The 22,744-nt window shown below is 35.3% G+C and overlaps 1 protein-coding gene across 3 annotated transcripts; it reads right to left on the reverse strand.

Moving 5' to 3' along the window:
• Positions 1–867: 867 nt before the first annotated feature.
• On the reverse strand, positions 868–11,736 carry LOC132184265 (hydroxyproline-rich glycoprotein family protein). 3 transcript variants are annotated; one of them, XM_059597828.2, is made up of 5 exons: positions 11,498–11,736; positions 11,249–11,411; positions 9,937–10,171; positions 8,472–8,941; positions 868–1,112 (listed from the first exon to the last, which is right to left on the reverse strand). In XM_059597828.2, exons 1-5 carry the CDS (start codon positions 11,583–11,585, stop codon positions 1,001–1,003), a joined length of 1,068 nt encoding a protein of 355 aa, XP_059453811.1. In that variant the 5' UTR covers positions 11,586–11,736; the 3' UTR covers positions 868–1,000. The 3 variants fall into 3 exon arrangements, with proteins under 3 accessions (XP_059453811.1, XP_059453812.1, XP_059453814.1); XM_059597829.2 differs by having other exon boundaries at positions 11,510–11,735; XM_059597831.1 differs by lacking the exon at positions 11,498–11,736 and having other exon boundaries at positions 11,269–11,350.
• Between the last annotated feature and the right edge of the window lie 11,008 nt (positions 11,737–22,744).

The following is a 22,744-nucleotide window of genomic DNA, read 5'->3' on the forward strand; positions in this document are numbered from 1 at the left end:
CCTCACCAAGCTGAGTTTCGAAATTCCTGCGGGCATTGTCATTGATGCTCTAGTGGGCTAGATTAGGTTATTGCTTAGTCAAACATAATAACTTGTTTCAAAAGTACTAATATATTGGTAAATTTTTCAAAGATAAATAAACATAGACACTAATCAACCAAATATAAATATGAAAATATATTTTAATGCCACATGCAACAGAAAAGGATCAAGAAGTCAGACCCCTGGACGAAAATGTGAACACCCATGAGGCATGAGGACAACTTATCTTCTGCCGAAGGCCCTATTAGCTTTTTGTTTTTCTGAGCAATAAAAGTAGGAGGGAATTATTCAACTCTTAATATTAATCCTAATAAAAGAAAACTGAAGAGAAGTGAGAAAAAACTTCCTCTTAGCCTCTGGTAGCACACGCACAGCCAAGACATTGATAGGTTTACTGTCCATGAGGGAACGGGGACAGAAATTTGATACAAACTGATTTGATGCAAATTCATACAAACCCATCTAATAAAATCACATGTCTCATAACTATTAAAAAAAAATGTGAGAAGCACGTGTTACTAAAAAAACATGTGATTTTCACATGCAGCACAGTAGAACATATCTGAATAGTCATCTCTGTTTTAAAGTAAGGTAAGACCTGATCATTGTAATGGCACAAACTCTACTACCTGCAACCAAATTTTCAAATGATCTCTTTATTTTTTGTTCTTTCTTTCTTTTCTTTTTTTCACAACCACTAGTTAAATGGAATAGAAGACCATGTTTTCAACGTCTTCATTAAACAAATGAGCTACCGCCTGAAGCCTTCAAAGTACACAGCTATAAAACACTACTAACTTCTTTAAACGGAGGGAGATATTGACAAGTGATTATGAAACTCTAAGATGGAAGATACGTATAATAGAAGCGAGCTATCACATCTCATATTAGTCTCAGATACATTATCACTTCCCAGACAAAAGATTCTAAAAGTACCAAGCATTACCTTGACAAACATTTACATTTTTCTCCAGATGCGGACAATGCCTTCTGCAAATGACTTCATATTTCCCCACAGAGATGATTTCTTTGGAACTTCTGCATCATTTGTCTGCCTACTAGAAGTATCTCTGGACATAGAAAATTGTGAATTGCCTCAAAATCCAACTCATAAATGGTACAAGTGAAAAATACAGGAACGGAATAATAATCAAGATACAATATGATTCAAGAGAAAAATGAAATTTTAGAGGTCAATGATAGATACAAGTTAGTCTATTCCAGATAGGAGTAACATATCAGGAGTTAACTTATTATAGCAAACTAGGACATAGGACATGTCCAGGGGAAGCAAAATTTGCATGTCACTTGCACTAAATTTATTCTGCAGTTCATATCCTTTAGGCTACTAATGTCAAAGTAATCACATCCTTCTTGAACAAATACACATGCCAACCACCAATTCATGTATGCCATGCATATTTACACCAGTGGAATTACTGGACAAGCAATTATTATCCAACAACTATCACAGGTAGGATTCTACATGGATTAACAATACAAACCCTACGGACAAGAGTGCTGTACAGAGTTGGACAATGTAAGATATGCAACTTAAGTTGATCCAAATCAAAACGCAATTCATACAACCAAACAACCCAATTTAAGGTGCTTCAGAATGAAGTTACTAGATCTGTTTTTGACAAGTAATAATGTTCTCCTAATAAGATTTATACACCTTCCCCCTACAATAGATTATGGTCTTTCCTGTTTGAGTTATTCGAAAATAGATGAAAGTTTTCAAAAAATGATATTCCAATGTACTTAAAGAAAAGATTTGTACACGAAGAAAAAATAATAATAATAATTTGTTTTTGACAGGTAATAATATATACCTAAAAAGAATATTTATACTCACTCCTTCCTCACGATCCAGTTTCCTTTTTGAGACAATATACATGAAAGTCTAGAAAATACGTAATCAATTTAATCTCCCACATTACCTATTAATTTGAACTCACCTTCTTAGTCCATCTTAAGGGCATTTTAGCAAGGGTGAGTTTCATTGAAAGACATGCCATTTGCAAACTTTCATAAATTGCAAAGCCAGTTTGTGTTACACTGACAAGCATCAAGCATGTCCTACACCTGGTCTAAAAAATTCAGGTCGTAACAGTTCAATGTCTTGTATTTGTGCACGAAAATCTCAAAGCCAAGCAGACCACAAGGCTAGGGTTGAGATTGCCACCCCTACCCCACACCAAATGCTATGTATGGTACAATCAACATAACATAATTTCAATTATTTGGGCTTTCCATGGGCATGATAAAATGTGGTTAAATTTGTTTTTTTCATTAGTAAACAATTACTTTTAAATAAATAATAATAAAAAATAAAAAACAAAGGTGAACCAAATATAGATAGTATACCAAAGCAACACCAATTTGCTATAGAATGTAGTAAATATGTGAAAACACATACATACAGATGTATGCCCTACACAATATTATTTCTAATTAGTATCCAAAGCACACCCACTCTAATCTGATAAAATAATAGATTGTGGAACATCTCATTCCCTTTTCCTTTTTTGTTTTCCTGGAAAACAATAATGCACTTCATTAAATGTCAGGCCATTTTTGGTGGCCTAGATATAGGTACTGAATAGGATAGGTTTATCTTATCTCGCAATTGGTAATGTACATCAATTGTACACAACCTAAAAATGTTTTACATCTCACTCCAGCTAAATACACAACCCATGGAGGGTGATGGGTTTTGTTATCTTGTCAATGCAGGATATGAAACAAAACACTTTACTCCCACTTTATCTGGCCCCACAGACCCATTTGAGACAGGAAAGAGAACAGATGGGACGCAAAGGCTGATCATCATAGTCATCACTTCTTCTAGCCCGAATCATTGCTCTAAAACAGGTTTAAGGTTATCGCGTGTGTTGTTCAAGTGGAATGGTGTGGGTGGTGGAACTGAAGGATGACTGGATGAGGTTTGTATTAGGTTTTTAGGGTTGGCTAATTCAATGTCAAAACTTATTGAGTTGTAAGTTTAGGTTTAGGGTTGATGTTGGTTTTAAAATGTGGTTCAAGAATTGGTTAGCATTGAAGAACATAATTGCTTGATTGAAACCTCGATCGTATTGCGTTCAAACAAGATTGTTTTCAAAGTTAAATTTGCAAATCAAACATCTTGTTCGCAGAGCTTGATCAAAGGAGGGGCTCGAATGATGTCGTGAAGACATTTCAAATTTGAGTTCCAAAATGCCTCGATAGCACTCACAATCAAACCTCATTCGATCGAAGCCTTCAAGACTTTGTTCAAGTTTCACAAAAAGCCTCAATGCAACCATGATCAAACCTCATTCAATTGCCGCTTTGCAATCTTTGTGAAACCCTAGTGCTTGTTCGAACAAGACTTAATCTCGTTTGATCAAGACAATCGTAGGTAATTTTGTATCTTCACCGACTTGCTCTTTAAACCTTAGTTTGCTTGACATCTATATAAGACCTTTAAGCCATGAATTTCATAAGGTGCGGAAGCCAATGTTTCTTTTTCGTGGAGAGATACCAAACCTTCCCAAGCCTATACTGAAACACAAACCTCTTGTAATGCCCCATCTCAAATGACACACAATATTGTCTGCTTTTGGCTCCCCAGACCAGACTTCTCAAGAGATCACCCATCCTGGTACTACTCTCGCAGAAGCACGCTTAACTGCAAAATTCTGATGGGTTCATGACCATCACGGCTTTAAAACGCGTTGTTGTCAAGAAGAGTATAAGTATACATATAAGCACATCTCCGTCTCCATACTTAGGCGAAGTGGGATGCTACAATCATCCCCTCTTGGGACCCAGTATCCTCACTGGAGACCCTCATAGGATCATCCTATTCTTGGCGTCCCAGCGAGTGCCCCCCATGAGCTTGTACATGTTCCCCCCATCTCAGGCTGAGTAATGACTTTGATACCATACTGTATCGCCCCACCCCAAATGACACACAATATTGTCCTCTTTTGGCTCCCCCAGACCAGATTTCCCAAGAGATCATCCATCTTGGTACTACTATCGCCCAAGCACACTTAACTGCAGAGTTCAGATGGGTTCATGACCATCACGGCTTTAAAAAGCATTGTTGTCATGAAAGGTGTAAGTATACATATAAGCACATCTCCATCTCCATACCTAGGCAATGTGGAACACCACACCTCTCCTTGATTCACATTAAACCACACAACAATCTTTAGCCCATAGAGTTTCGGGTTGTAGCAAACAAAGTTTGTTTGTGAAGATGATCATAGTAGAAGGCCAGAAGTTCCAGAGCTACTCTATAGGAGGTTAATGGGTAGTTTGTCGTGGTTGCAAATTGAGTCGTGAGTTATAAAGGTTTTGTAAGTTGATCGATTTGTATCAGAAATTTTCTATAGTGGATACCTTTAGTGGTTTTACTTTTGAAGAGTTCTTTGTTTTAATAATTGATTTCTTTGATAATCTGAATTATTACAACTTCGGGTCTAAAACGATTTTTCAATTTGGATTCTTTGCAACGTAAAGGGTGATGGAGGCTGCACGTGGTGGAGGTTGTTTTCCATTAGAATACCCCATTGAGTTTTAGAATTGATTCATTCTTCCAAATTTTCAAGTTTTAATGAGTAATGACTTGTAATTTTATCTTCATTTTGCTCGCGCAATGACTTTTAATGGAAGACATACTTGGATTTCTCCAAAAAACTGGAAATTGAAAGGAAAAAAAAAAATTAAAACAAATAATATGAAATTTATTATGTTCAAAGTAATCCATTTTTTTATGTTCAAGATGCAGAACAAAAATATAGGAGCTTTGCTCCAATTCTATCATATCCAAAGATGTAAATCTAGCACACCCAGCATTGCCTAAAATTTTTACATGTATAAGGGGATGGTACAAAATTTGTACTACTCCCTTCGTCAAATCTGGCCATTATTTTGAATGAAAAACATTGCACGTTCAAATCATGTACATTGATGTCGTTTTTATTGACCAATTTATCCCCATTTTTGATGTAAACACACCATTTGGATATGAGTATGAGTGACTAAATAAGAAAAAAAAAAAAAAAAAAAAAAAGAGGAAACAACATATGGGGGGTGTGCATTCTCCTTCCCTCCACTTCACCGAATAGGCACCACTTTCTATCATGCTGACCCAAAAGATCCACCATCACCCAAATGGTCTTCGGTGGTTTGCTGGATTGGGTGGCAGTGGGTCTTCGGTGATTTGTTGGTTTGGGTGGTGCTTGGTTTTTGGTTCTACCAGGTTTGGTGGTGGGTCTCGGTGGTTAGGTGGTGCCATCTAAGTGGTGGTGATGGTATTTTCTTTTCCTAGTGTTCTTTTGTACCAGGTACGGGTCAAGTAGCAGGTTTTCCAATCAGATTTCAACCAAAAACCAGTTTTCCAAACGAGTAAGGGCAGGTTAAGGTAGTACTATGGCCAGAAGAAACCGACTAACTAACGAATGGAGTCATTCCGGCCTAACACCAGTTGGGATCTATGAGTTTTTTCCGTCTTTTTCCTTCCTTCTCTTTCTCTCCTATTCTCTCTTCTTTCTTCCCTCTTTCCCTTGATCTTCTTTCAGGCCAGCACAATTAGGAGGGGAGGGGGAAGGGGGGTAGTATTCAGTAAAGTGGGGGGACAGGAGACAGCACACCCTATGTGTACTTGTGTAGTCTCCTCTCCTCTTTTTTTTTTTTTTTTTTTTTTCCTTTTTGTTAGTCATACACAAACGGTGCATTGCTGTCCAAAATAGGGGTAATCATCAATGAAAACGAAAGCATCAGATGTGATTTGTATGTGCAATATCTTCTATCCAAAATAATGGTCGGATTTGACAGAGAGGGCAACTAGAAATATTTTTGTAGTTTATGGGTTTGAGTTGCAGTTTGAAAGTGCAAGTGAAATTGGGGTAGTAGCTTTGGGGAGGGGGATAAAGTGTAATATACACAAACAAATATAGAGACACAGAGGATATTATGATCAGGATATGTCAAAGAGGGGCACTTGGGCTTGCACTTAATATGTTGGAAAAAAATCAAATTTAGTCTCTTGGTTTTCATGTGATTTCAATTTAATCCTAGGTTTCCGATTTTGAAAATTAAATCCTTAGGTTTTCTTTTGGTTTCAAATAAGTCTGGAGTCCCTCTATCAACCTACCATTCAATTATTTAATCATATGCCACATAGACCAATTAATTAATACCACGCAGCTCTCATTTGACACGTCATGTACCAATTGTATATGCGAAATGGTACAATTATTTTAAATTACGAATGTACCCTAAATAAACAATTAAAACAAAATTTCTTTTAAAAAAGAGAGAGGCGACCGGCTACTCCTAGTGAGGGGTGGACCTCCCCTCATTGATGATGGGCGGCCCCCCTCACCAATTAGGGGTGGCTCGCCACTTTTCTTTATTAAAAAAAAAAAATTAATTTGTGATGTAAAAAAACTGTGCCATGGGGCACGTATGGTTGGTATGACATGTCAAACAAGCGCCAAGTAGCATTAATTAATTGGCCTGACGTTGCATACCGTTAACTTATTGAACAGTAGGTTGACAAAGGGGCATATTTGAAACTAGGGAAAACCTAAAGATTTAATTGTCAAAATTGGAAAACTCAAGGACTAAATTGAAATCGTATGAAAACCTAGAGACAAAATTTGATTTAGGGTTAAATACTAAAAACCCCCCTAGGGTTTGAACTCTTTATTTTTTATCCCCTAGGTTTTCATTTTTATCACATGAGGTACCTGTAATTTTCATAAAAACGAAGATGGTGCCTCCGTTAAAATTCTATCAAAAACTTAACGGAACGCCACGTCAGCACCAATCAAATTGCGCCACATATCCTATAATTAATTTTTCAAAGAATTAAAAACATTAAAAATTATTATTTTTAAAATAAATAAATAAATAAATAAAAATTAAAAATTTGGGGGTGGCTACGCTTGGCCATTTGGGGGGCGGCTGGCCACCCCCTTTGGCCATGGGGGTGGTCGGGCCACCCCCATCTGGCCGGTTTGGGCCACCCCCACAGCCGGGTGGGGGTGGGGAGCCAAGGGCCACCCCTAGTGGGATGATTCATAGTAATGGCTGATGAGCAGCTCTTGCCATGACTCTCCTGCTCATCCCATAAAGCCGTCAGAGTCCTCAAAGATCACCACAGAGTGTAATAACTTTAAGCAACAAGTGGAGGTATTTGCAGAAAAATCAAGGGTAACAGAGGAAAATTTCTCAAAAGTAGTTCCAAGCTTTCAAAGATCTGCATCTTTGTACAATCATAACTCATTCATAGCTCTCAATGGGGTCTCTGCCTCAACAGAAGTATTTCTAAAAGTTACAGGATTTCCATTACAGCTTTAACGAAACCTTGACCTTTTGGGTAAATTTACTTCTCAATTTCTCCCTTTTTGCTCTGCTAACATCATCATAGTATCCTTTCTTCTTTTGCCCTCAAAGAACTTTTGCTCCGAGTTTCCAGATTATTCCCATATTAATAGCATTTTGAACAACAACAACCAGTGGGTTTGGGGGTGGTTTTGGCCACCACCCCCTTGGGCTCCTTGGGGGTGGCCAAGCCACCCCCATGGCCAAAGGGGGTGGCCAGCCACCCCCCAAATGGCCAAGCCACCCCCAAAATTTTTAATTTTTTTTTTTTTTTTTTTTTACTTGGAAAAAAAATAATTTTTTAATATTTTTATTCTTTTTTAAAAAAATTGAAAAATTAATTATAGGAAATGTGGCGCAATTTGATTGGTGCTGATGTGGCGTTCCGTTAAGTTTTTGACTGAATTTTAATGGAGGCACCATCTCTGCCTTTATGAAAACCACAGGTACCTCCTGTGATAAAAATGAAAACCTAGAGGGCAAAACATAAAGAGTTCAAACCCTAGAGGGTTTTTAGTATTTAACCCTTTGATTTATTCCTAATATATTATAGTCAGACAAAAATAAAACAGAGTCAAGTAATAGTGCATTGCATACTGGGACCAAAACAAGTGCATAGTAATCCATATCGTGTTTATTAGGAGTACAACAAAATGAGCAGTTTCAGAACCTATAGGAGTCCAACAAAATGAGCAGTTTCAGAACCTATGTTGCTACAAATATAAACATGTCAACCTCAATTTACTTTTCTTTACTTGTTAGATAGAAGCCAACCAGAACTTGATCTATGAAAAATAAATTCTTAGTTTTTAGACAAAGTGACAATGAATGTCTCCTTTTCTACCATGTGGGTATTTGTGTAGGCAGCACCTAACCCAGTGATGAAGTACACTAATATAGTCAATAATTTACTAATGACAGTACTACTGACTTTATAATTGGCACAACATAAATACCGATAAGAATTTATACTGATGATTGGCGATGATGACAATTTTGAGAGAGAGAGAGAGAGAGAGAAAGAGAAGGAAAAAAAAAAAACTTACTTGGCAACTTTGTCTTGTTCAATGGACCCTTGACGTTGCTCCACTTTAGTCTCCAGAACATCAGCATTTGGCAGGTCCTCATAGACAGCTTGCTCTTTTTTACCGTCGTCTGCATTTTCAAGACATGGAGGCAAAACTTTCTTAGTTTCCTCAACCAGCTGACAATCTTCAGTAGCAGCAAAGCCGGGATGATCACCCTGAGCTTCCTTTTTTTTAACATCCCCTGATATTTCAAGACATGGATGAGAAACATCCTCAGTTTCTTCTTTTAGTAGTTGACTTTCAGCTGGAACAAAATCAAAGTCATTGTGCAGAGCTTCCTCTTTATCATCCTCTGGTTTCTTAAAACATGAAGGAGAAACTTCTTCAGCATTAACATTCTCAGATATTTCAACACATGGATGAGAAACATCCCCAGTTTCTTCTTTTAGCATACGACTTTGTGTTGCAGCAAGATCAGAGTGACTACCCTGGAAGCAAATAAGAGATGACTCTAAGCTAACAGAAGATCATATCTTGCATAAAATTAAAGATTACAATAGTTCAGTTAGAGTTGTCGCTCTGAAAATTAAGATATCAGGCACAATGAGGACAAGAATAAGCCACATTTCTTATGATAAAAATCATATAAGAACCAGTGGAAGTTCTAAAAAGCATCAATTTATATGAATTCTATGATACATATCTTGGCAAATAATCCCATCTAGCATCCCCTGGGAGTTGCTTGGATACACACTTTCATGGATTATTAAAAACATTTGGCAGTCACAGAAAAGGCACTTTAATCATAGATTCCAGGTTAATGACAGTGAAAATTGGAAGGCTGCATATACGGCAACTTGTCTATTGAAGACTAGTGCTAAGCTAGGAAGGCATTTCATGCTTGTCACAACCTTATGATAATTAGATATTAGGCACCTACAAACATATGGTAAGACCATTCTTGATCAGCTGCTTTGCAGCATATGATACTAAAAGCATTGTTTGAATTTTTATCTTATTTGACATCCAAAACAGCCAAAATTTATTATGATAAGCCATCTAAATACAATCAAAAAAATTGCCTTGATGCCTTGAAGTATTACATATTCAGCATTACATTTCTGAACTAAGATGTACTAGTAGGTCCAACATGCATCGCTTGTATTGTGCATCTAGAAACAAATGGTGAGACCATTCTTTGTCAGCTGCCTTGCACCATATAATGCTGAAAGAATTACTGGTATTTTAACACATTTTGGCACCTAAACAATCCAAAATTAATTGTAATAAGCCATCCGAATACCATCAGAAGGTTGCCTTGATGACTGGAATATTATGTATTGAGCATTAAACTTCTGATTCTAAAGGTTTACTGGTAGGTCTGATCTAACCATCAATCTCCCTACCTCACTGGCTATGAATCGTATTCCATTTCCCCCATAATTATATTATATAATTAAACTAACACAATGTAATTACTTACAGGAGTTGTGGGCTTTACAACCTCTTCAGAAAAGGTGTTCTCAGCCCCAGAGGGCAATTCTGACCCACCATCCTTTGCTTCTGTTAATGGACTTCCCTTCCTGCTATCTAACGGAGGGATTTTAGAATTGTATTCTAGCTCCTGAATGATCTTTCTGATAGTATAATAACTGCCACCCACTTCTTTTCTAGTAGCAGAACTAGTTGGAAACTTTCCTGCATTCATCTCTCTATACCTGCAAAATCATGATGACAATAACTTCATTTAATCCATACTTGTGAACTCGTGAAAAATATAAGTCCCTCAGTGCTACTAATTCAGAGCTCAGAATCCATTAGAAAAAGCTTTACTTCTACTGAGTGTAGTAAACAATGGTGTGAGCATCATCATCATTGCTATCATGTTATCATATTCATCACGAGTATTATTATTGTTACAAATATAACTTTTTGATAAGTAAGAAATTTATTGAAAAAAAAAAGAAAGGCAACAAGAAGCATGGGAATTATATAAATGGGCTAGAAAAGAGCTAACTTCTAAAATCTGGAAAAATAGAAACTCGAAATGTGGATAGCAGACCACCATATAAATCCATGAAAGGTGCAATCCCGAACACCAACTTGATGTTGTGCATGGAAGCTCAACCATCTAAAATGTCCAACTGTTATGCTCATACCAGAGACACCACATAAGGCACAGCAGAAATGCACTTTTGAATCACATACCTCCCATGCCTTCTGTTACCTGAAAACGCCTCTCCAGCATTCCAACACCTCCAAACTGTTGCAGGCATCACCCGTTACCAAATAATATCAAAAACAAGCACCCACATCTCTCTAGCAACATCAAAATGAAGCAAGGGAGGTCGTTCTCTCAACACTCCTCTTACACAAGCAATGCTAGACAATTATGAATGGATTCGTCCACTATAAATATCACTCCCAAAAGTTATTCACTCAATAAACCAAACCATATCTAAGCTTCAATTTTCTTTAGTACAATTGAATCTTTGACTTATTATCTTCTTTTTTATAGTGTCTCGAAGACACATCAACAAATTCATTATGCTGTAATATTTTCATCTTAAACAAAAATCTACCAGTTTCTCCCACAACCGAAACACAAACTCAACCATTTCAAGCGGTTGTCTTCTCAAAAGCTTTCTGGAGTCGTCACAAACAATACCCTTAACCTTCGCAAAACCCAAGTACCATTTAAAAGGAACTCCTAGGAACACATCAGCCAATCAAACAGAATAAACAAAAGCAATTGCAAATTCATAGAGCTACTGAAAACAGAATAAAAGAAATACTTGTTAACAAAAGAGTGGACCATAGCTTGGCGCTCATCTTTGGAGACCCTTTTCCGTCTCTGGGCATCGCTTGGTACGTCGGAAGAAGGAACAGATGCCGCATACGATTTTCCACGCCACTGAGTATTTGAACCGACTGCAACTTTCTTTATCACACTACAAACTGTCAAAACAACGGATAGATATACAGATAAATAAGATGAAAAACTAAAAACATAAGAAAATGAAAATGTTGAAGAAGAGAGAGACGGTGAAAGTCACCGGATTGGCTGTAGTGTTTGAAGCAAACGGTGTGGGCGTGACCCCCTCTTGCTATCATCATGTGCGTCTTCCCCATTATCTCCGCCGTTTCAATCCGTAGCCCAAAAGCGTCTTCTCTGTTTGGGGAAACTTCATAGGAGAGAGTTGCAAACTTCACTGTTTGGGGAGAGTGAAGGTCTTTGAAGAGAAAAGAAGTAGAGGGTTTTAGGGTTTTAGCGGCCCTGATTTGAATATAATGGAAGGGAAAATTCAAATTTAAAATTGGATTTTTTTGCTATTTTAATTTAAGAGAAATGTTTTAGTGATGCAGACATTTTGCCTATTTTTAGTGACGTTTTAAATATTAAGGCTCATTTTGTATGGCTGGTACAGAAAATTAACGATAGCAAAAAACGGTTGGCGAGTTCTTGCAACCTCTGGCAAAGGTTAGGCGTGGTCTAGTGGTAGTCCGAGAGAACTAGTAGTGGTTTAGCAGTTTGAGAATGAAAAACTCTGTTGAAAAATGCTTTACAAATTTAAAAAGGAAACCATTTTTCAATACTATTTTCGTTTAACTATTATTTTTTGTCATATCAAACACAAAAAATTATGCAAAATATTTTTCATAAAATATTTTTCGCTAAAACAAAACAAAATCTAATTTTTTAGTAGCATGTGCTTCTCACATGTTAGGGAACACTTAACAATTTATTAACCAGTTTATTGCTAATTTTTGTCCAGAAAAATCTTACTCAAGAGTAAAGTTGGTCATTGGACTTGGTTCTTGGGCAGTCTCCAATCCGGTTGCAAATAGCATAAGGGGACCTAGAGTCCTAGATTTATTGCACAAGTATTTCCCCATACGTGGTTGTGTACATGATAGATTGGAGGTTAGGTTTGCCAAGTCTTTTTATGACAAGGAAACCTAAGACTACTTTTACTAGGAGACGTGAGCCTATTTAAAGAGAGTTTATGTAGACGTGAGCCTTTTTAGAGCTGACATTTTTGGTCTTTTAATCAGAATTGAGGATAAGGTTTAGAAGTCTTAAAATTCTATGAGAATCTCTCTTGCAGTTTTTTATTTTGTATAATATGATGTCATGCTTTCTTGATGCTATTTTTGAGACCTTTTCATTGTATCTTTGATATATAATCCCAACATCCATTATGGCACCACCTAGCAACGTATGTCTAGCTGTCTTCCCCATGCCACCGAGGTCTAGCGATGCCTAAACGACATCATTTCACGAACGATTGCATTAATTGTGTACTTCGCCAAGTCATATGGTACTAATACAAAGCACATTCACGTCAAACGGTACATCACCTGACTATCCTCCGAGCCTTTAAACTATAACAACTTTCTAACCTAAATCGTTCCCAAAAAAAAAAAAAAAAAAACTTTCTAACCTAAGTCTTGTCGAAACTTGACAGCAACACAAGAACATAAATTCCCATGAACGATTGTTAGTCCAAGTCGCTTAAGGGAATTGGCGTGGGGATTATCAACAAGCCCATAAACATAAATTCCTATTAACAACTATCAGCTCAAGTTGTTCAAGAGAATTGAGGGACTATTGGAGGGCCTAATTACCAACGATCTCCTAATGAGTCAAACCACCAAAGGGCCTGTCGGGCCACAATTGAAAGGCAAACTAGGATGACAGTGCATCGTTAAAGAGTCTAGAAGGCTTAATAGCTTGTCGCCCAAACAATCAGCAAGGATCCAAGTGCATTGTCACAAAGATATAATGTCCAACAACTAATTTTTCACTCCACCAATTCAGCCAACGGCTTGCCCACTCCTAACAAACATAAGGAAGAAATCTCCATTTTATTAACAAATTACTAGTGAAAATTCATAAATAGAACATAGTGGCTTTCACTTAGTTACGCCTAATTAGCTTGCCGAATCCACCATTCCACCATTCCACCCATGGCAAACCCTCTAATCTCCTTCTCTAGCAAAATCCTCTCTTAATGATCGGTGTACGGTCATTATACTAACAATACAGTTTAGATATTTTAAGTCTTTTCAATACCGTTCAAAAAGAGTTAAATGGTTAAAAGTGTTCAATTATGTTACAAGTGTGAATAGTGGTCTTACGTTATTTATTAATGCTTGAAAGTGGTTAAATAGTACTTTAAATCAATATGGAAGAATGTAGGTTTGCCGTGACCTAAGCAGAATAAAGTAAGCTTTGCCTAGAGAAAAAAAACAAAATTCCAAATATCTTTGAGGCTTTAGACAATCTCTCACTCTCTCTTTTTTTTTTTTTTTTTTAATTGGCACAATCATTGGTCTTCATTGGCATCATTGCACATGGTTAGACCATTTTAGACAATTAAAATGGGAAATTTTTTTATGTAGAGGCGATTTTGCAATTATCTCTTTGAAATTTAAAAATTTATAATGTCTGTATTCTTATATTTTAGTCTCTTTTAATTACACCCTTACATAATATTAGGGTTTATGGTTAAATTATAACGGAATGATATAATAAAAAGAGGCTAAATCGTAGGATATCAACTTTGCAAATTGTTAACTTCTTGAATATGATTGCAAAAGCGCCTATACTTCAGGGTAAGTGAAAGTTTTTCCTTTTAATTTTGATCAATTTCAAATACACTCACCCCATCAACATGTTAATAATAATAATTTGACTTTTGGTCCGCATACATGAGCAGTTATGCTCATTAAATAAATGTAATAAAACTTAATTAACGGGCAATTAGATTCCAATTGATTACAATATCTATATAGCAACCTCATGCTTGGTTTGAGCTGGCATTCGCAACAAAGTCCAAATCTCTCATATTTTTTTGGTTTTTGTAAAGAAAAAAACACATAAACACACTTTATTACTTAACGTTTTTGAGTATAATTAACAATTAAGTTTTTCCTCGCACACTTCGTCAAAACTCTGTTATAAATCATACTAGCTTAGAACCCGCGCTATTCGCGGGATTATTCATTATAATTTGATTTTAAAACTTAAAACATATCTCTATTGTATTTTTTATTATAGGTCAAAAAAATTGTGTAAAAAAATTTATCATGCCTATTTCAATAAAAAAAAAAAATACAAAAGGTTATTCAACAGTATATTGTTGAACATAGTGACACAATTACATATAAGTTTGCATGAATATATAAATCATATAAAAATATACTATCATAAGAACCATATATAATTTTAGTTTTAATCCATATAAATTAAAACATATTAAAAAATTCTCGTATGTGTAATTTAAAACTAGCTGGAATGAGTTAAAACATAAGACCCTTAAATCATAAGACCCATAAAATATATTAAAATATTTATTCTCATAGGAGTAATTTTATTTCTTTTATCAAAGAAAGAGATAAAAAATCGTAGAAAGAATACTGGAATACAAAAAAACATAACGAACAACAAAGTCAATTAAATTTACAAAAGAACAATAAGAAATTTGAATGAAAAATAATATATAAATTATAACAAAAAATAAGAAAAGGGTAACCCTAAACCCTATAACAATATATTGAGAATGGTAGCCAAACTGAGAGTAACCCTAAACCCAATAGGTTTTTGTGTAATACCTATTATATTTCAACACAAATAAAACTCATAAAATTTTGGACATTTAAAAAATAATACAAAGCAAAATAACAAGTCTTTTTTTTTTTTATATATATATATTTTTTATGGATACAAAAATAACAAAATCTTTCACTCAATATTTAATGCAATCAAATAAATCATTTCAATCTTCCCTTAATTTAAAAAAATAAATTAAAACAACCTAAATTCATCCCCATATGTGTAGTTTAAAATAAAAAGCAAAAAAAAAAAAAAAAAAGGCGGCAAGAAAACATGAATTTTGATTATCAAAGTATTAATATAAAATTAGCAGGAAAATTTTAATAGTTTTGGTGTAATACCTATTATATTTTAATACAAATAAAAACTCATAATTCTGAACTTTCAAAAAAGCAAATGAAAAAAAAAAAAAAAATGCTGAACAAAAAATTTCACAAAACAAAATGGAAACATATTCATCTCTACCTAATCTCTAATTTAAAATAGTGTTTGGTACAAAAAAAATTCTCAAGAAACAAACTAAAGATCATCAATTTACAATTGCTAAAAATTTATACATAAAAACATAAAGATACATTTATCTCGAATATTTCATACTTTAATCATAGTTCGGAGTCACATATATTTTTATGAAACTGATCAAATAAACTTTGTACAACCATCAACTTCTATATAAAAGTGTTTTGAAACGTTGTTGCCGTAAAAGGAGAGGGTGAATTTAGAGTGAGAGAGACCGACGTGATTTAGGGTGAGAGAGATAAATGTGAGTTAATAAAACGAAAGGTTAAAAGGAATTAATTAAGGAAAAATTGTGTTTTAATAAAGGGTGAGATATTAATGCATTAAGACACTTAATTTATTAAAAAAAAAAAAAAAATTCTGATTTAGGGTGAGACAGATAAACGTGGGTTAATAAAAAGAAAGGGAAACAAACTAAAGATAATTAATTCACAATTGCTAAAAATTTATACATAAAAGTATAAAGATACATTCATCTCGAATATCTCATACCTTAATCATAGTTCGGAGTCACATATATTTCTATGAAACTGATCAAATAAACTTTATGCAACCGTCAACTTCTATAGAAAAGTGTTTTGAAACGTTGTTATTATAGAAGGAGAGGGTGAATTTAGAGTGAGAGAGACCGACGTAATTTAGGATGAGAGAGATAAATGTGAGTTGATAAAACGAAATGTCAAAACTGATCAAATAAACTTTGTGTGACCATCAACTTCTATAGAAAAGTGTCTTGAAACGTTGTTGCCATAGAAGGAGAGGGTGAATTTAGAGTGAGAGAGACCAACGTGATTTAGGGTGAGAGAGATAAATGTGAGTTAATAAAACGAAAGGTCAAAATGAATTAATTAAGGAAAAATTGTGTTTTAATAAAAGGAGAGATATTAATGCATTAAGACACTTAATTTATTAAAACAAAATCATGATTTAGGGTGAGAGAGATAAACGTGAGTTAATAAAAAGGAATTAATTAAGGAAAAATCGTACACTTAATTCATTAAAAAAAATAGAGAAAGGAAAAACCCTTTCAATATTTGCACGGTTCAATTATTAAAAATTATGAGAAAAAAAATTTACAATTAAAAAAAAAATGGACACGTGAGTTACTAAAAAGAAAGGTCAAAAGGAATTAATTATGAAAAATCGTACACTTAATTCATTAAAAAAAATAGAAAAAGGAAAAACCCTTTTAATATTTACACAGTTCAATTATTAAAAATCATGAGTAAAAAAATTTAAAATTTAAAGAAAATATTGTTGATGTGAAAAAAAAAATTAAAAAATGTTATAATTTCATTTATATTATATGTTTCCTTATTTGATTCGGACATTAATAATACTTAATTTATTGAATAATTTATGTATGGAAAACTCTTGAAATATAATCAACACAATTAATTACTCTAATTAATGACTAGAGGTAAAAATAAAATAAGGCACTACAAGAAACTGACTCATCAGGGGCGACTTATTAGGGGCGACTTTATAGTCGCCCCTAATACTCAACTATTATGGGTGACTTTTGAAAGTCGCCCCTAATAGTTATGTATTAGCGTCCACATCCAAGTGGACGCTAATAGCCGACCCAAAAGATGAATAATAGCGTCCACTCTACAGTGGACGCTAATAACTCGACCCTAATATTCTCGCGGGAAATATTCAAAAGGCGGGAAAAAGATCATTAGCGTCTACTTTCAAAGTCGGGGCTAATGCCTAATTATTAGGGTCGACAAAGTCGACCCTAAAGAGTGTGTAGGAATTAAAAATAATAATAATAATAATAATAATATTAATCACCAATAGCGTCCACTAAAAGTGGACGCTGAAGATTGATCATTAGGGTCGACTCTCAAGTCGACCCTAATGCCTAAGTATTAGGGTCGACAAAGTCAACCCTAAAGGGCGTGTGGAGGAATTAAAAAAAAAAAAAAAAATAATATTAATCACCAATAGCGTCCACTACAAGTGGACGCTGAAGATTGATCATTAGGGTCGACTCTCAAGTCGACCCTAATGCCTAAGTATTAGGGTCGACAAAGTCGACCCTAAAGAGTGTGTGGAGGAATTAAAAAAAAAAAAATAATAATAATATTAATCACCAATAGCGTCCACTAAAAGTGGACGCTGAAGATTGATCATTAGGGTCGACTTAATGCCTAAGTATTAGGGTCGACAAAGTCGACCCTAAAGAGTGTGTGGAGGAATTAAAAAAAAAAAATAAAAAATAATATTAATCACCAATAGCGTCCACTAAAAGTGGACGCTGAAGATTGATCATTAGGGTCGACTTTAAGTATTAGGGTCGACTCTAAAGGGCGTGTGGAGGAATTAAAAAAGAATTAAAAAAAAAATAATATTAATCACCAATATAGTGGACGCTGAAGATTGATCATTAGGGTCGACTCTCAAGTCGACCCTAATGCCTAAGTATTAGGGTCGACAAAGTCGACCCTAAAGGGCGTGTGGAGGAATTAAAATAATAATAATAATAATAATAATTTTATTCACCAATAGCGTCCACTCAAAGTGGACACTGAAGAGTGATCATTAGGGTCGACTCTAAAGTCGACCCTAAAGGGCGTGTGGAGGAATTAAAAAAATAAAATAAAATAAAAAATTTATTCACCAATAGCGTCCACTAAAAGTGGACGCTGAAGAGTGATCATTAGGGTCGACTCTAAAGTCGACCCTAATGCCTAAGTATTAGGGTCGACAAAGTCGACCCTAAAGAGCGTGTGGAGGAACTAAAAAAAATAAAAAAAAAATAATATTAATCACCAATAGCGTCCACTAAAAGTGGACGCTGAAGAGTGATCATTAGGGTCGACTCCGAAAGTCGACCCTAATGCTTAAGTATTAGGGTCGACAAAGTCGACCCTAAAGAGCGTGTGAGGAATTAAAAAAAATAAAAAATAATAATATTAATCACCAATAGCGTCCACTAAAAGTGGACGCTGAAGAGTGATCATTAGGGTTGACTTTGAAGTCGACCCTAATGCCTAAGTATTAGGGTCGACTTTAAGGTCGACTTTGTCGACCCTAAAGAGTAGGTAGGAAAAAAAATAAAATAAAATAAAATAAAATAAAAAATTTGATGCCCAATAGCATCCACTAAAATTGTGTATATATCACTACATTGTTTAAAATTTTCAAATAAAGTGACACAATATGCACCGTTAAATATAACGAAATAAAATTTTAACCGTAAAAGTAAAGCTCTCCCTTTCACTTAATAATCCATATGTACAGTTGTTTCAATATATATATATGTGTGTGTGTGTGTTTTTTTTTTTTTTTTTTAAAAAGGAAAAATTCTTCTATTTCAATTCCATACTCCTAAAGAAAGATTTTAATTTGTATATATTTGCCATTTGGTTAGGAGTTTCATTTGGAGGATAAAGTTTTCATTCGGACTAATTTGAAGACTTCAGTTTTAAGTGGATTCCCCAAATGATTCCTAACCAAATGGGATTTAATTCCCCGAATGAAAACTTAATTCTTAATTCCCATTTCATAATTCATATTAAATTTGACATATCTAATAGTGTATATATATGATATGACAAATAAAAAGAAACAAAACTAAAGACAAATAAAAAGATTAACTTAAAACATACTAAACAAAATAAAAAGGGTAAACTATGGGGTGCCTCCCATGAGCGCTAAGTTTAACGTCTTTAGCCAAACAGTGGTCCCTGCTCACTGCTGTCTAGAAGATGATGCTCCTGCAGATGGCGGTGGCAACCGGGTGAGAATGGACTGCATCAATTCTTCTAAGGTGCCTAGGCATTTGTCCATCAATTTGAAAGTTTTGGATGCCTCCTTTCTTTGGCCAGCCAACTCTCTCCGAAGGCCCGCTATTTCTTCAATAAGTGAGCGGTTTTGTTCCTCCTCCTCAGATGCCTCTGGCTCAACTTCAGGTTCATCTTTGGCCATCGGCTCGGCCTCACTCTCTTCAGCACCAGGTGCTGGTCCCCGGGGCATGTGGGACAAGCTCTTGTTCCATTGGCGAATGCCAAATATGGGAGTAGTAGTGACTGGCTCATCAGCTACGGTACTCTTGATGCCTTTCTTCCGGAGGATGTACGAGATTAAGTATGGGAAAGGCAACCTCCATGAATGTGTGGACTCCGCTCCTCCAACATGCACCCCATTCCAAAATTTCTGAATTTGATTCCAAATTATGTCGGGAATGGAGTACCAAGCATCTTTATGGAAGGCGTAGAGTGTTTGAAGAAATTGATCCCGCCTCTGAGATTTGTGCCCCAAGGGAAAAGCATTACGGTGTAATATGGAGTCCACAAACCAAAGCCGTTGAGGTAGCTTCGATCGGCTGCCGGCATTATGATGGGAATCGGCATATTGCCCATCGCACATGTCCTCAATGATTTCCGCCACGTAGAATCTGGCCGGTTGCTCAGCAAGTTGTGCGGCTTCTGGAGGGTGCTCATGATTGCATTGAAGGGCAGCAGCAATGTCGGCCCGTGTTACGTCAATAGCTTTGCCTTTCACTTTGGAAGAGAGGGCCGCCACGTTGTTGCAGTCATGCGACAGGTTGGCATAGAACTCGATCACCAATTTTCTGTAGGCAGTGGTGGTGACCGGCTTGAAAAGCTTGTTGAGCCCCTGTCGCTTGAACTCGGCGACCGCCCATTGAGTCGCCTCAAGATTTTGAAAGTCTTCGCGAATGGCGAAGGTGGTCTCAAATAGCAGCTCCCGCCCCTCAAAAGTGGGCGGGGGACAAATGGCTTGGGTATCGGACCCTCGGGAGGACGAAGCTCGAGCTCTTGGTATGATGAGGTTGATTGGGGACTTTTGGCAAACACTTGGTGTGCACTAGAGATAGCTAAAATTGAAGAACAAAGCAACTCCGCTCAAAACCCCCTGCAAAAACAGCAAAATCCAACCACAACAAAGCAATGTGGGTGGATGAACACCCACAATTGCAGAAATATGAGAAAAAAAAAATGTTGGGGAAGTAATCGGGGTTGGGGTGTTGATGGGAATGGGGAATGGGGTGTAAATTAGAGGTGGTGAAAAATACCTGGTATGGTTGCCGGAGAAGAGAACCGTGAGGTGGCTGTGTGGTAGAGGTGGTGAAAAACGGTGGAGGAGTGGAGGAGTGGTGAGAAACGGTGGAGGAGTGCCAGAGGTGGGTGCTGCTTGGAGAAGAAAAATATGTGGGAGTGCGGGGAAAGTGACCTAAAATAGGTCACGTGATATGTGCTGGCCGAGTGCGATCGATCGCAACAATGGTGCGATCGATCGCAACAATGGTGCGATCGATCGCACTCAGCCAGCATATGAGAGTGTTGTTTCTGTGACTGCGATCGATCGCACATTTTTTGCAATCGATCGCAGTCACAGAATGTACAAACGTGTACATTCTGTGACTGCGATCGATCTCACCTTGGGTGCGATCGATCGCAGTAACAGAATGTACAAACTTGTACATTCTGTGACTGCAATCGATCGCACACAAGATGCGATCGATCTCAGTCACAGAATGTTAAAAGAGAGGCAGAATGTATATATATATATATAATTTTTTTTTATTTTAATTTTATTTTAATTTTTATTGCATAATGTACAACAACTTTGATAGTGATACAATGAAATGATAGGATCAAGTGACAATCAAAATTGAAACAATTGAAATTAAAGGTTTATTCAAACATCCGTTTGATCATAGTACATTTGTTCAATCGATCATGATAGGATCAAATGATCGATGAAACTTGAAACAATTAAATTGAAGGTTTGATCGAATATCCGATCAATCATAATGAATTAGTTCGATTGATCGTGATAAGATCAAATGATTGAAACAATTGAAATTGAAGGTTTGATCGAATATCCGATCAATCATAATGAATTAGTTCGATTGATCGTGATAAGATCAAATGATTGAAACAATTGAAATTGAAGGTTTGATCGAATATCCGATCAATCATAATGAATTAGTTCGATTGATTGTGATAAGATCAAATGATTGAAACAATTGAAATTGAAGGTTTGATCAAATATCCGTTTGGTCCTACCTAGTGCATTTGATCGATCGATCGTGATAAGATCAAATGATCGAACAAAATTCAAACAAATTAAATGTTCGATCGAACATTGAATTGAAGTCTAAACATTTTATATTATATTAGTGCATTACTTAAATTGATCGGGATACAATCAATACAACTTGACATGATTGAAGGTTCAATCAAACATTTGATAAAATCAATTCCGATCGATACTATTACATATTAGTCTGATCGATCGTAATGGGATCAAATGTTCGATCAAACATCCGATTGATCATAATGAATTAGTTCGATTGATCGTGATATGATTAAATGATCAATCAAACATCCGATCGATCCTAATAGATTAGTTCGATTGATCGTGATAGGATCAATCGTTCGATCAAACATCTGATCGATCATAATGAATTAGTTCGATTGATCATGATAGAATCAAATATCCGATCGATCATACTGAATTAGTTCGATTGATCGTGATAGGATTAAATGTTCGATCAAACATCCGAGCAATCCTAATGAATTAGTTCCATTGACTGTGGTATGATCAATTGATAGATCAAACCAGATACAATTGAAGGTTCAATCAAACATTCAATTGAAGGTTCAATCCAACATTCAATTGAACTATTAGCTTTTTATATTATCTTAGTGCCTTAGTTATATTGATCTTATATTATCTTTGGATTTTGTATTATTTTATAACTAATTATAAGAGAAATATCAACTTAATGATATTTATCATAAAAATTTTATAAACGGAAATTTTTAGTTAATATTATAATAGTAAAAACATATTATAAGAGAAAAATTACAAATAAATAAATAAATAAAAATTAAAAAATTGGTAGTATAATTTTTTTTTTTGGAAAATTATAAAAAGATACTAAAGTAGCCTCCCGAACAACCAAATTGTATAAAAATGCCACTTATTTTTAATATTCATATAATACCCCTATTATTTTAACAAATAAATAATAAAATAATTGAAAAAAAAAAACGAATTTTTTTCAAAAAATAAATTACAACTTGCTTCATGTTTTTTTATATTTTTCTCATTTATTTTGGAGCCTTTTTTTTTTTTTTTTTTTTTAATATTTTTCTCAATTTTTTTTTTTTTT

The sequence above is a fragment of the Corylus avellana genome, chromosome 7, assembly GCF_965113065.1.
Source record: "Corylus avellana chromosome 7, dhCorAvel1.hap1.2, whole genome shotgun sequence".
Lineage (NCBI taxonomy): Eukaryota > Viridiplantae > Streptophyta > Magnoliopsida > Fagales > Betulaceae > Corylus > Corylus avellana.